General features: G+C 41.6%; 1 protein-coding gene across 7 annotated transcripts in view; it reads right to left on the reverse strand.

Annotated features, from left to right (window-relative positions):
• mecom (MDS1 and EVI1 complex locus) overlaps window positions 1-13,647 on the reverse strand; it is a 164,813-nt gene extending 151,166 nt beyond the window's left edge. For 3 of the 7 annotated variants that reach the window (XM_054794612.1, XM_054794606.1, XM_054794605.1), the window contains exon 1: window positions 13,379-13,646. In XM_054794612.1, the coding sequence (XP_054650587.1) occupies window positions 13,379-13,415 (37 nt within the window). In that variant the 5' untranslated portion in view covers window positions 13,416-13,646. Of the gene's footprint in view, window positions 1-13,378 lie in introns of all 7 variants that reach the window. The other 4 variants (XM_054794609.1, XM_054794608.1, XM_054794607.1 and 1 more) reach the window with 3 other exon arrangements.
• Between the last annotated feature and the right edge of the window lie 956 nt (window positions 13,648-14,603).

Consider the following 14,603-nt stretch of genomic DNA (forward strand, 5'->3'; position numbering starts at 1 on the left):
TCATATTTAATCTCCCCTGGAACATTTCTGTGTGGACTAGGCTAATTGGACACTCAAATTTGTCCATAGGTGTGATTGTGAGGGTGAAGGGTTGTTTGTCTATATGAGCCCTGCGATTGACTAGTCGGCAGCTCAGGGTGTACCCCGGGATTATGTCTCGCAAAAAGTCAGATGTCATTGGCTCCCGCTCAGCTCTGACCCTACTGAGGACAAGAGGAAAATGGATGAATGCATGAATGATCGTTACAGTTACAGTCCACCTGCACTGGGGCCATGCTTATTCTGTTTGGTATGAAATGGTGCCTCCACCTATTGGACCGGAGAAGAACAATATGGCATACTCTAACTTTTCAAACAAACAAGATTGTCCAATTGTCCAACATTGGCTATGGTCTGAGTGCCACTCTATTTCCATCACCCATTTTCTATAGCTCACTCATTTCTCACGACCGTCACAGCTGACTTTGGGTACACCCTGAACTGGTCACCAGCCAATCACAGGGCACATATAGACAGCCGACCATTCGCACTCACATTCTCGCCAAGACACAATTTAGAGTCTCCAATTAATCTAGTATGCATATTTTTGGAATGTGGGAGGAGAAAACCCACGTGCACACAAACAGAAAATGCAAACTCCACACACAGATGCCACTCTAGTTGTTCTCTGAATTATTCTGTAGTTTCTTTCCGCTTGCTTGTGCTACTTGCTTGTGCTTAATCACGATTTTCATTTCACACAAGAGAATGCTAAAATGCTAATATGTCCTAGGACGCGCTGTTTGGTCTGGTCTCGCTGTGTCTGTCTTCTGGCCCGAGTGCAGTAGGCCCACACGGCCATCCTGTGTTGTACTTGGCTGGCTGTCTGCTTACTGTCAGCGCAGTATCTCCTTACACTGACGAATGTGAAGTTTCCAGACCTTTCCCAAAACTTGTATTCCCTTGTTCCGACGCCTCATCTTGAGGAATGGTCGAGAAAACAAGGGTTCCTCCGCCTGCCCACTGTAGCCTCCCTCATGACGAGTGCCAATGCAGAGATGCTCTGAGGCTAAATTTAAAATTTTCCCTCCTCTGGGGGAAGAGAGGTGATGAGGGGAATGGAGGCGGTTAGTGAAAGAGATGCAGACGAAACAGTTCTCAGGAATGATAAATGAAAAACACAAGAAATGCGGTGTGAGAGAACGTGTAACAAACATAAAAAATATAATACAGAGAGAGCATAATCCTCTGAACATGAGAATATCAAGCCAGTAGGGGTTTGCCGTGGTGTGTGAAACAAAGATAAAATCGATTAGCTTGTCCACTGACCCAATGAGCAGTGACGGCCCCCCATTGCCGCGGTCCTGCCACAGCCCTGACATAGACATCCCGGCTCTCAGCCCCGAGGGAGCCTTCTGGATACTGAGGTGAACAAAGTGGTGCCCTTCTGTCAAACTAAAGGCCTCAAGTACCAGCAAAACAACAAACTGTGCAGCAATGCTTCACTGCTCCCTGATTCCACAGGAGACAGAAAAGATGTAGTGGACGGCTGAAAGAAGACATTGTGACTAAGAACTGGGACACAACTACTATAGGGAACATTTTGCCCACAGGCAACAAAAATATGAATTTCTTTTCATTTATTTGGTTTGGTTCTTTAATTTCTTTTTTAAATGATCATGGGAGAACATATGGTGATTAGGAAAATGAGTTTGCAAATCAGCTGGCTTCTACTTGTTCCTCTAGTTTGAGTTTTTAATAGTTTGGCCCTTTCATGCAGCTAAATGAGGTAAACAGAACAACAGAACAACCCAGATGCAGTGAAGCTGTACACCAATGTACAACCACAATAATATACAACAATTGTTCAATTAATACAATTCAGTGTTGAGCATTAGTGTCTTTATAAAGGCATTAAGTGTGGAACCTTGGTTAGCATCATTAGTCCGTTCCAGAAGGTTTGACTCTAACCGAAACGTACTCTGACCAAATCATTTTTTCCCATAAATAATGTAACAAATAATGTATAACCAATTATAGTTTTACATGCATAAAACAATTCAAAAGGCATATGAATGATTAATGAAGGGATAAATGAACACTGAAGACGTGTTGTTGCCAAAGACACGATGTAGCGGCGAGATCGACACGGACACCAACTTCATGTTTCAATTATTTCTTGAATTCAGTAGTGTTTCTCGCCTTCTTCATCAAACACTGACACTTGCAACTTTCTTTGGCTCCAAGCTCCATGCTGATTTCACTGGCACGTTATGTGTTCTTCTGTGTGTCAACAAGTCATCATGTCTTCAATGAACGTAAAAGTAACCTTAAAGGGATGGTTCGGATTTTTTGCCATGAAGTTGTATGACATCCCCATCAGCAGCGTAGTGCATCAACAGTGGCTTATCCCATTTAAGCAAAAAAGCAAAAAAAATGTTTGGCTTCTCAAATGAAATGTATTCAAAAGAGTCCCGGTAATACATTTCCATCACAAAAATGCCTCCTTGAAAAAAATCTGTATGTGATGAAGAAGCTCGCAGCTTCTTCCGCGACAGAGCGCCACGGCCATCTTGTTTGCGTGTGTGTTCCCAGCGGAGCAGGTATTCCAGATCTCCTGTGTGGCCAAAATGCTAGCCACTCGGCCAATCTTTCTGTGTTTTTTCTGTGTTATTATTAGCTACTAGCCTTTTTGCTTTACATTGTGCATTTTTGATTTACTTTTTCAATTTTTGCTGTTTTTTTTTTTTTTTTCTCACGGGCCAGTAAAACATGAGTCGCTTGAATGCGCTTTGGACACCCCTGACTTACACTAAAAAAAAATTAAATGTGATAAATAAAATGAAAAAATGTACATTCAGTAGAATATCCAACAAGCACTATACTGTATTCCACAGATACCGTATCTTTCCAATAGCTGTCAAGCAGCAGCACACTCCAGAAACATGGTGAAGATGCCAAGGAAACTCCGTATTTTGCCACAACTTTGAGTCAGGGTTGGGATAAAATCCAAAATGTTGGAGACGACAGCCCTGGCGATGTCAACATGTGTCAGGGACCACTGTGTATTCAGAAAGCCTTGGGCGGGCAAAGTTTCACCTGTTGATAGGACCTGAAACCTCTCTCTATCCTTTTATCGCCTTGTTTTCCTCATGATTTCCTCCATAAGATCACGGGGTGAGGAGCACCTCTTTGATTTCTGGCTCACTGCAGTGTGTCTGACCTTTCAGGTCACAGCGTGGAAAGAAGTGGATGTGTCACTGCTACGCTTCTCTCCTTGTTAGAATAATATTTCTACGCTGCTTTTAGGATGCTAACACTAATCAAAACAGGACATCCTGAGGAGGGCCCTGCTCACCAGCCGCTTCATGTTTTTGTGTTTGTGGAGGAGCGACAATCCCAGGAAGCTGCGAGAAGGGTTCATCAAAGCTCTGAGTGGGGGGCCCTGGCTGCAGGATCGCTGGAATGCGGTGTGGAAAGGAATCTCTACTGTCCTATTGTTCCCTTGTTTCCTCGGTCTCATCACACGCCGGCACGTCCAGTTCACTTACAGGTAAGAAGCGCTAATCAGCCCGGCATTCCTTTCTCCAGCCACTTTTTTTCCTCTGCTGTGACCTTGGTTGACCAATAACACGTGTGCACACGCACACAGTGCATGGCTGGCGCAGACACACACCTACACGGAGTCAAAAGAAAGCCCTTCAGGGCAAGAAATTGGTTCTTCCTTTTCTAACCCTAAAGATCTGGGAGGCAGAGTGGGGTATGGATGTCCCACTAGTGCAGAGGTGTCCAAACTTTTTCCACCCAGTGCTGCATACTAAAAAAATCAAAAGATGAGGAGGCTACTGTGACTTTTAATTTGGTGAAAAGGCTCAAAATTTTTTTTACGTATACAGTCGGCCCTAGCCGCTTCGCAGTTCGAATTTCACGGCTTCACTCTATCACAGTTTGACAAAATAAATTGTTCGAATAAATTATTGCTGCTTCGTGGGTTGATTATGGCCCATTATTATTTTAAGAATATACATTTTTAATCCGATGTTAAATATTGTTGGCCTAAATTAAGCATTTTCAAGCATAAAAATGGCTAAATGAACAAAAATAAAATATAAGGCATTCACAAGATGCATTCAAAATTGTGAGATGTAGTATTTTACACTGGTCACTAGGTGTCAGTAATATTACATTGATGAGATGATAGACAGCAGGATGTACACTGTGCAGATAAAAGCAACAAGGACTCTAATATGTCGCATTTACTCATATTGTGTCTAGTATAGCGGGTAATACGAGTGTAAAGGTGACTACAGGGGTGTTATTTTATGTCTAGAGGGCTCTAATAGTGCTAAAACCCGTATTTAGAAGGTCATAAACAGGTTTTCAATGCTCTAACTAGGAAAATGTTCTATTTATAAATAAGAAATCCTACTTGTAATTAAAGTTCTAATTTGTAATTATTTTTAACAGTGATTAACTTGAAAGTTAGAATTTGACTTTTAAAGTCTTATACTGTAAATAAAAGTTTTAGGCTGTAACAAATGATTTCCCTTTCCGATATTTGGAAAAATGGTTTAAAAATCCAAACAAATCAGAGGATGAGTAATGGAACAGATGATTTAAATAAGACATTAAGCCATCCACTGCTGTTTGAGCATGTCCTCTTCTTGCATGCCCCGTGTCAGCATGGTCAGCTGTCATTTCAGGGCAGCCAGCAGAGTCACTATCACATCCAATCAGGTACACGTGCTGCAGCCCAAACTTCATCAGGAAGGGCCGAGCTTTGATCAAATCTCCTCCCTTCATCTCTCCTGTCTTGTAAGGGTGAGGGGTCAAGGCTTAATGAGCTTCGGGGAGTCAATTTGGCATGTCGGAGCATAGATGAAAGGTGTACTGTAATCACACCACACAAACACATGGATGTACCCACCCCAGTCAACTACTAATGTGTACAACTCCATGCCCAATTTGGTCGTCCTTAATCAGAGCTGACTATCTCCCATTCCCACCCTTGCCTCACTCAGTCACTTACTCAGTGTAAGCTAGGGGGATCTACGCAGGGAGATCCCCAAGCAGCGCTGGAACATGCCGTTATCGCCACATTTGTAAAGCAATTGTTGGATAATTCCTGTTTATAGGAATGTGCTCTTTCCAGAGAATGATGAGGAAGGGGACCATTCTTTCTGTCAACTCTCAATGAAAGGGCATGACATACTTGGCAAGGTTCACAAGCAAGCATGTGCCAATTTGTTAAACAGACAAAATAATATAAATATTTAAGGATATACTCTACTGGAGTCTGTTCTTAATAGGGCCTACGGTACACATAAGACCAAATTGTGAGAAGGGCCTTAATTAAGGATTAGGATGAATAGATGGATATCGCTGGGATTTTGTGAAGAATGTCATTTTTCTGGGCAAATAATCCATCCGTCCATTCTTTTTCAATGCCGCTTATCTTCATTAGGGTCGCGGGGGTATGCTGGAGCCTATCCCAGCTGACTTTGGACGAGAGGCGGGGTACACCCTGGACTGATCGCCAGCCAGCACATATAGACAAACAAACGAGTCGCCAATTAACATAACATGCATGTTTTTGGAATGTGGGAGGAAACCGGGGTACCCGCACGGGGAGAACATGCAAACTCCACACAGAAACGCCCAAGCGGAGATTCGAACCCAGATCTTCCCGATTTTCTGACTGTGTGGCCAACATGCTAACCACTCAGCCACCGTGCGGCCCTGGGCAAATAATAAGACTTCAAAAGGCAATGACTCTATCAAAATGATGCAAAATATTCTCATGAGCAGTTGGCAGTCTGTGCAACATCACAGTCTTCAATATAATGTCAAGTCCTTGCACAACACTGCAGCAGCTTATCAGAAGGCCTTTATCTTACCACACAACACATCACTTCCCGTAATTTTATCCAGTGGAACCTCATGTTTAGTCATTAATCCGTTCCAAAAGGTCAGACAAAAACCAAAGCGTACAAAAGCTAAATACATTTTTTCCCCATAAGAAATAATGTAAATGCAATCTAATCAATTCCAGACACCCAAAAAATCTTAACAGAAAACACATTTTACTGCTGTACTCAACAAAATAAAGCACAAACTGTCTGAAAGCTTATTCGTCCAACACTCAGAGATACTCAGTGCGCTTGAACGCCTCATCAGAGCAGGGCGCACGGTGCTTTAAAGAAGGAAGAAAGGAGACAGATACAGAGTTGTTCATTGTTCTAAGACCAATAAACCACACTCATAATGAAGATGATTGAATCTGTCTATTGTGTCCGAACTCCACAAGAACCACTACCCATTCTTCACAGAGACTGAGTCACCAAAGCATGGAGGCTTTTTTGGGCACTCAATTGCTTAGAGTGAAAACAGACTAGTTTGTTTGGCCATAAGGTAATCAATACATATTTTTGGCAATGCATTTTATCAAAACCTGAATCCTATAAGAACCGGGGAGTATAAAAACTGAGGTGCCACTGTGTTTATGAGGAAAATCATTTTCTACAGTGTATTTTTTCTCATGGGATGACAGCAAACTTGATGAGCTGCACCGTAGAAAAACAACACAAATCAACATGGCTCCGAGAACAATGTGGTGAAACCGGGTAACCGGATGCCCTCAGACTAATAAGACAGGTGAGACAGAGGCGGCTATGCCTGGCTGAGACAAATGAGGCAGGGTGGTTTTTCTTACGAAGAAGAGCAGCATGAAATCGGCTATGAGCAAGTTGAGCTACATCCAAGCAGGCTCATTACACTGGCATTATTAAAACAGGAGTTCAGAACATTCAGAGAGAGATGTTCCTATCCAATTTTAAATCATATGGGTTTTTTTTAAATCTGATTAACTGATTAATTTCTTCCAATGCCCATCATTAAAATGCATCAATCATTTCAATATCGTATTTAAATCTTCTTGGATTGTAAATATACATGCATATTTTCACATGCAAATTATATATATGAAATTAAATACTGTATATTATAATTAAAACGGCTCATTTGGGACAAGCTTTTACAGGGTTTGGTCAATAATAGAACTGAATTGTTGTTTTTTTAAATGATACCATTATATTTTTATAACAAAGAGTAAACCGAGATGATGGCATCATAAACTCACTACAAAGTCACCTACGTGTTTATGCTTCCTTCTATTGAGCAATGTGTGAACCTTAAAGAAAAGTAAAGATGTGGGCCGGGGGGCCACTTGATGCATTTTCTTTCCATGGCGCCTGCCTGGGCCGCACTTTGGCCACCTCTGTATTAAACTTATTTAACAGTAGCTGATGTGACGTGACAAACTGTCAGATGCTGTTCATGCCTCCTCCTTCATGTAATTGATTTACGTTTAAAATGATTCCGCCTATTTAATTAGGTGACAGACTTTTATTTTAACAAGCAAAGGAGTGATAACGTGCCTCATTAATGGACTGGGCAGACTGCAACCTCAGCACTCTGCTGATATTATAACTCCTCAAACAGATGTCGGGGGGGAACATTTCAAATCAGCAAAAATGCCATTAGTCTCATCGCAATTTGTGATGAAAGAATGGCCGTTGCCTGCACAGTAAACTTCTTTAACTGCCCTTTGTTTACCGCATGCGTGCTACTCACTCTTACCACTTATTGCACATGCACACATGTTAAAAGAACATGCATCAGTTGTGACAGTTCTGCTGATTAATGACTGCAGACTGCAGACTGGAGACAGATTGAGCGTTTCTGCATGGACTACCTATCTGTAACACCCTGACCTTTAGCAGGGACAAGAAAGCAGAATTACCTTTTTTATTTAGAAGGGGTAAGGCTCACTCATTGTTCTAAGCTGGTACAATTTCCCAGTGGTAAACACACAGTGGTTCCCAGGCATGACATGTTGCTGCACACACCCCTCCCACCATCCATCGCTTGGTGTTCCCACACTGCCTTGTCTGGGTTGTTGAACCATACCGCCGCCAAAACAACAACAAAAACACTACGCTTCCAACATACGCTACTGTTGTATTTCTCATACATGCACACGCAGGATAAATAAAAGAGCAACGGGCTCCTGATTTCTCATCTGGATGGACAACTGGATAACAAATGATAACTTAATAGTCCATGTAGTTGCCTGGGACAAGGACCTGCCTTCTAACCGGACAACATTGTGCAAACAGCTCCCTAACCTCTTCCATGTTTCTGAAATGACTAACATCAGATAATATTTCATCTCCAAGAGGGACTGAGAAAAGAATCGAAAGGAGAGACAGATGGGAGTGATAAATGAGTGGGCCCAGGTCACAGCAACACCAACACATTAGGATGTGCACAAAATTCCCCGGCACATTGTGGGCAACGTGTTTATATTGCTAGGTTTGGAACGATCGACATCCATCGTCCACATCATGCAATTCATGTCTGCATGAAATTTCAAACCACAAGCGCTTAAATGTGCAAACGCCAAAAACAAGCAAAGACTTTGAGAGCAGCATATGTCATTGATAAGTCCGTAAAATCACAGGATTTCACTAACTTCGAACGGTGCACATATTACTCCTCTACTGCTGAAACTCACTGGACATGAAGTCAAAACAATGCAAAAGTGACCTTTGTTTGCCGTTCATTACCTTGATTTAAGAACTGGTTTTAATGTTAGCCCGTGGTTTGGGGTTACACTGAAATTATATGGACCAGAAACAATGACGCGTTCCTTAGGATAGAGACCCATGCCGGTGTACCACAGTCAATCAAAAAACATGGACATCACGTCAGGATCTATTTTAGGGTGGCTTAAGATGCCCTTGAAAGTTCCTTAGTGCCCCCGATAATCATTGCAGATTTTTTAGCCGATACGTTCAGGCATGCACTTTACACAAACCAGAGAGAGATGATCCAATGCGTGAAAACAAATCATACAAGTTGCTGTTGCTTGATTCAAATGATCATAGAGGTGGCCATTAGGCCCCAGGCGGCTAAACTACACGGGAAACAGATTTGCTTTAGCAACATACCACACAGCATAAATTGTACACATAGTGACTTTCTGTTCAGCACTTCAAAATAAAAGCATGACAGTATTACTGTAACCTGGATGTTTTCCACACCAGGTGAAGTCAGCGGATTGTTTTTTTTTTTAATTAGAAGACGAGGATAAGACTTTTTTCACATATCAAATTGTGAGTTGATGTCAGTAATTGTTAATAATGTAATGTTTACTTGTTTACTAAAGGAAGAAAATATGATAGTGGCTGTGCTAACTCATTTCTTATTTTTGAATTGAAAAAAATTCAGGAAAAATTGAAAAAAAATAAGGGAAGTGTGAGCTGGAGGTCCTGATAAATGAATTGATTGCTGAAGCCCCTGTTGGTGCCATGAAAAAGTTCCCCAGGGGCTTTGCCCCACTATTTTTCAATCCTATGGATATCCCTGTCATCAAATGTCCATTTAAAATATTGATTATTTTACCATAGTTTGTTTTAATTGTGCCTTCAAAACAGACACGGTAATTAAAGTGAAAAAATACACTCAACAAAAATATAAACTCAACACTTTTGTTTTTGCTCCCATTTTTCATGGACTGAACTCAAAGATCTAAAAGGTTTTCTATGTACACAAAAGGCCTATCTCTCTCAAATATTGCTCACAGATCTGTGTTATGAGCATTCATCATTCATGATTCATAATCTATCAAACTCACCAGCTGTGGCATATGAAGATGCTGAAGAGCCAGCATGATTATTACACAGGTGTGCCTTAGGTTGGCCACAAAAAAGGCCACTCCTAAATGTGCAGTTCAACTGTATTGGGGGTGGTCGGGACGGGACCGAAAAACCGTATCTGCCGTGACCGTCATTTGCTTCAAATACAGTATACACCGATCCAAGCATCCAAGCATCCCAAACATGCTCAATGGGTGACATGTCGGGTGAATATGCTGCCCATGCAGGAACTGTGATGTTTTCAGCTTCGGGAACCGTATCCAGCTCTTTGCAACACGGGGCCGTGCATTGTCATGCTGAAACATGAGGTGATGCTTGTGAATGAATGACACAACAAGCCTAAGGCTCTCGTCACAGTATCTCTGTGCTTTCAATGCAGTAAAATGCATCTGTGTTGTGGACGTAGTGGCCCATGGTGGCAGTGGGGTTATGGTATGGCAGGCGCCAATGTTATGGACAACAAACACAGGTGCATTTTGTTGATGGCATTTTGAAGATACTGAGCATGTTTGGTATGCTCTGGATCGGTGTGGATGGTATTTGAGGCAAATGGTGGTCACACCAGATACTGCATGGTTTTCGGACACCCCCAATACAACTAAAACTGCTCATTTTGGAATGGCCTTTTATGGTGGCCAACCTAAGGCACACCTGTGCAATAATCATGCTGTCTCATCAGCATCTTGGTATGCCGCACCTGTGAGTTCAATAGATTATGGCTACGTTTACACTGCAGGGTATGATGCCCCGTACGATCGGATTTTTTTGTTGTTGTTAAAATACGATTTTTTATGTGGTCGTTCATACCACCAATAAAATGTAACTTGTCAATGTGAACGCAAAACATCCGGGAAGTGGCGTGCATGCGCAAAAGCACGATGTCGCACGCATGTCCGCGTGTTTACGAAGTACGGTACAGCAGTACAGCAGTGCCTTTGTGGCAAATTCAAGGATTTTGTGCAACAGGGGTCAGTATTTCCTTAACCAAATGAGCCTGTGCAGCAGATAACCAAAAAAGAGGGCAAGAATTATGGCTATGGCAGTTTGTGGAGAACTTGCTGTGTTCGGATGAGCGTGTGTGTGTGGCAGGAAGAGTGAGACGCTTCACTGACACTTTTTCAAAATAATTTTTTTTCGGATGATTAGAAGAGCTTCGGCCTACATCGGTGAGTACCTTTAAAGTCACGGTAAGCACGGCATTACACATCTTTCCATGGCATATAGGTTGGATATATGCGACCTGACCGTTCATACTGCAGTCCCATCGCATACACATCGGATTTATATCCGCGTACGAATGAGGCCTGAGTCGCATTTGAAAAAATCGGAAATGTGCTGTTCACATTAACGTGAAAAAATCAGCTACAGGTCACATATGAGCAAAAAAAAATCGGAATTGGCCTGCAGTGTGAACAAGCCTTTGAATCATGAATGATGGATGCTCACTTACACAGATTTGGAATTTAGATTTGTGAACAACATTTGAGAGAGATAGAAAAGGTTTGAAATCTTTTTAGCTCAGCTCATGAAAAATGGGAGCAAAAACACGTGTTGCCATTGCATTTTTGTGGAATGTAATTGACTCACTCACTGTTTGACTTATTTGCATACAACATGTTAAAAGTTAAGTCATAATCTGCCCCAGTAATTGTTGACCTGGTCCATTAGTGGAGGAGGTACAGAACAATAAGCATTTGGAGTGGCACTAATCTGAGCTCTCTCTCTCTCGCTCTCTCTCTCTCACACACACACACACACACACACACGCACGCACACACACAGAGTGAAGAGCGCGGCTTCAGGACAACGAGGCCTGTTAAATGGGTTCTCCATTTCACTTCCATGGCGCAGGCCCACTCCCCCTCACCTTTTAAACGGTCCCATCTATGAAGCATTTTAATGAGCAAGACGCACAGCCAATTGCACAATGGACGACGCACTTGTGGGGGAGAGGTGCCGACAGACCTCCTTGCTGCACACGCCAAAAATGACCACCGTTTAATGTGTGCTTATAATAATAAAAAAAAAAAACACGCATGCGTGCGTCGGAGTGGGTTGCATTTAATGCAAATAATTCGAATATAAGCTGCCACTTGTTGCAGTTCATTACAATTATAACCCTTTTTGCATGCAGCGTACTACTTCAAATGCTTTCTCCATCTCCCCGTGGCCCACAATACACCGCGGGGTGAGGCCTGCAAATCTTGGCTATATTTAATTGGAAAGCAAAGGCGCGTTTTTGTGGTGCGCCGCATTCCATGTGGACGCGCACTCATCAGTCAGCCTCCATCAATCTCTCTTACGTTTGCCACCACCTCCGTTAAACACACAAGCATGCATGGCCGTTTTAACACACACTGAACACATTTACCAGCAGAGACATTATGAGGGGTGTGGGAATTTAAATATTCACTGTTGACACTGCGCAGACCTGGCTAGGGGCCACTGCAGGCCCGCTCCTCTGGGGACACACAACCTTCTCCCATTGTGACTCCACAGAAAGTAAATCTCCTGAATTAGTCCTTTTTAAATCCAAGCAGACATCTCCCTAAAATATTCATTGTTTAAAATGTACCTGACAGTTGCAGGAATATTGTGGAGGGAAAATGTCGTCCAGATTGTTTGGATGTGTATTTTTTCAACAATTCCAATAATTAAATTCCTTATGGAATTAAATAAAATACAAAGAGGTTCCACATTTGGTGCTCATTCTTTAGTACTGCATATACAAAGTTGTACTTACTGATCTGTATTGTTACTAGAAACATTTTACACAGATAAAATAACTATTCCCTAAAATGACATGAAATAATATAAAATTACACATTTTGAAAACGAGACATTTCTCGTGACATTGTAAAGTGGATTATCGAACACCGGTCAATACACACTTTTGAAAAGAGTTCATTTAAACGGAGAATGCGTCATTATTTATTGAAGCAGCTCAAGACATAAATAGCAATGTCAATCGTCTCCCTGCAGAAATTCTGATCGCGATTGCATCGGAGTAATTAATTGATTCAATGAATGACAAAAACGTTGCAAATCACTGCAACACAACTGAATAAAACTAAGTCCACTGAGATGTAGGCAATGATATTTTTCCCACACACACTCTGTAGAAGTCCACTTAAAAACTGAAAAGTAAACGTCCGTGCATCCAAATAAAATAAAAGCAATATAATAAACTACATTTGTTTTTTGTTTTTTTTTTAAGTTGGATTTGAATTTGCATGTAACAATCAGCATCACTGGCTGATAACACCAACGTCACATGTTTCATTTGGCCACAACAAAAATAACCACGTCTGCAAGAGTACAAATCTTCATTTCTTGTTTATTTTTCTGCCTCTACGTTGCTGTGAAGTGACTTGCAGCCCACAGCGGCACTGTACACCAGTGTGCACTGATGGGGAGATGTTTCTCCTCCATGGTGGGTTCCGCTAGAGCGCCCACTACATGCAACGTGCGCGTCAAGGACTTGCACAAAGTTCCTCCATCGCTTCGAGCGCAACTTTTTGGCGAGTGACAGCGTTCACAGAGAATATTTTTGGACATTCGCCTGGCTATGCCACAACTTTTCCAAACTTAAATCGACTTGATAGTGAAATTCAAAGTGAGGTTATTGATAACAGCGATCGGATGCCGTTTAAGAGAAGAAAAAGGGATGTTGCACCTACTTGTGGCCAGTTTCCGTGCCCTGCCTTTGGACCTCATGGTGCCCGTCTCTCGGCGTGGATTTGTTTGGATTTTTTTCTTGGATCCCTTTTTCTTCTTTTTTGTTTTTTTTCCCTTCTCCTCTATCCCTTTTCTCTGGGTTTCTCAATCCCAAGCGCGCTATCTCTCCAGCATTGTCAGTCCGGACACCTTCGCACATGCGCAGAAGCCTCCAAGGTCTGCCGGCTGCACATGCCGTCCAAGTTTGGAGCTATTGATCACTTTGATTGATCACTCCGGAGATGAACCCTAAGTTGTCAAGATGCACATCTTGGATGGTTTTGTGTTTTGTGATGGTTTTCCCTGCGCACGCCGCAAGAAAGGTCCTGGTTTATTTAACATGCCGAGCAGTTCATTTATTATTACAATGCTGTTTTTTCATGAACGTGATTCAGTTAAAGTTTGTGCAAATGTGCGTTTTCATTTTTTTACAGGACTTTTACAGAAAAAAGCTCTCCTCCAGAAGGGGGCTGACCCTTTGAAAAGTCAGATTAATCGCTCCTGGTTGGAATCACAGTGCGTGCTGTGGTTATTTCATTTTGCACATACTTAATTGTGCAAAAAAAGTTGTTTTGCGTTAACATTCTTATTAATTGTAGAACTCTTTTTTGCATTAAAATTCTTATTGTGTAACTTCAAGCATTATAATTATCAGGCATTATCATTATTAAATGAAGACATTGTTTATCACATGTGCCTATCCTTAATTTATTGCTGAAAAATGTTCTGCCAACATTACTCCTTATGTATTTTATTGTAAAAGCTATGTACACACTGTTGACTTTCATCTTCTATTGTTAAAAGTGTCCATGTTGATGAACACACTATTAGTAATTGCTGTGACTAGGTTTAAATGAATTCTGCTTCTTCCTACTCCTTTTCAGACATGTTGAATTGTGTAACCTGCAATGCACTTCGATGTCATCTTGTTATGCGTGTTGGAAATAAACTAATCCCTGACAATTACCGGTGTAATGTGACCATCCAGATGCTTTTAGATGTTTGGGCAATTTACAATTTTCGTAGAATGCGAAATAATCAACATTTCATTCGTTTGTTTTTAAGTATTTTGCAAGAAAACATAATATTGCCATAAATACGTTCTAATTAATTAGAAGTCCATGACCTTCCAAACGACCCCTTAATTGGTTTGTGAACTCTATTGATTGGCTGGAGATAATTAAGTCA

Source organism: Dunckerocampus dactyliophorus, chromosome 12 (assembly GCF_027744805.1).
Source record: "Dunckerocampus dactyliophorus isolate RoL2022-P2 chromosome 12, RoL_Ddac_1.1, whole genome shotgun sequence".
NCBI lineage: Eukaryota > Metazoa > Chordata > Actinopteri > Syngnathiformes > Syngnathidae > Dunckerocampus > Dunckerocampus dactyliophorus.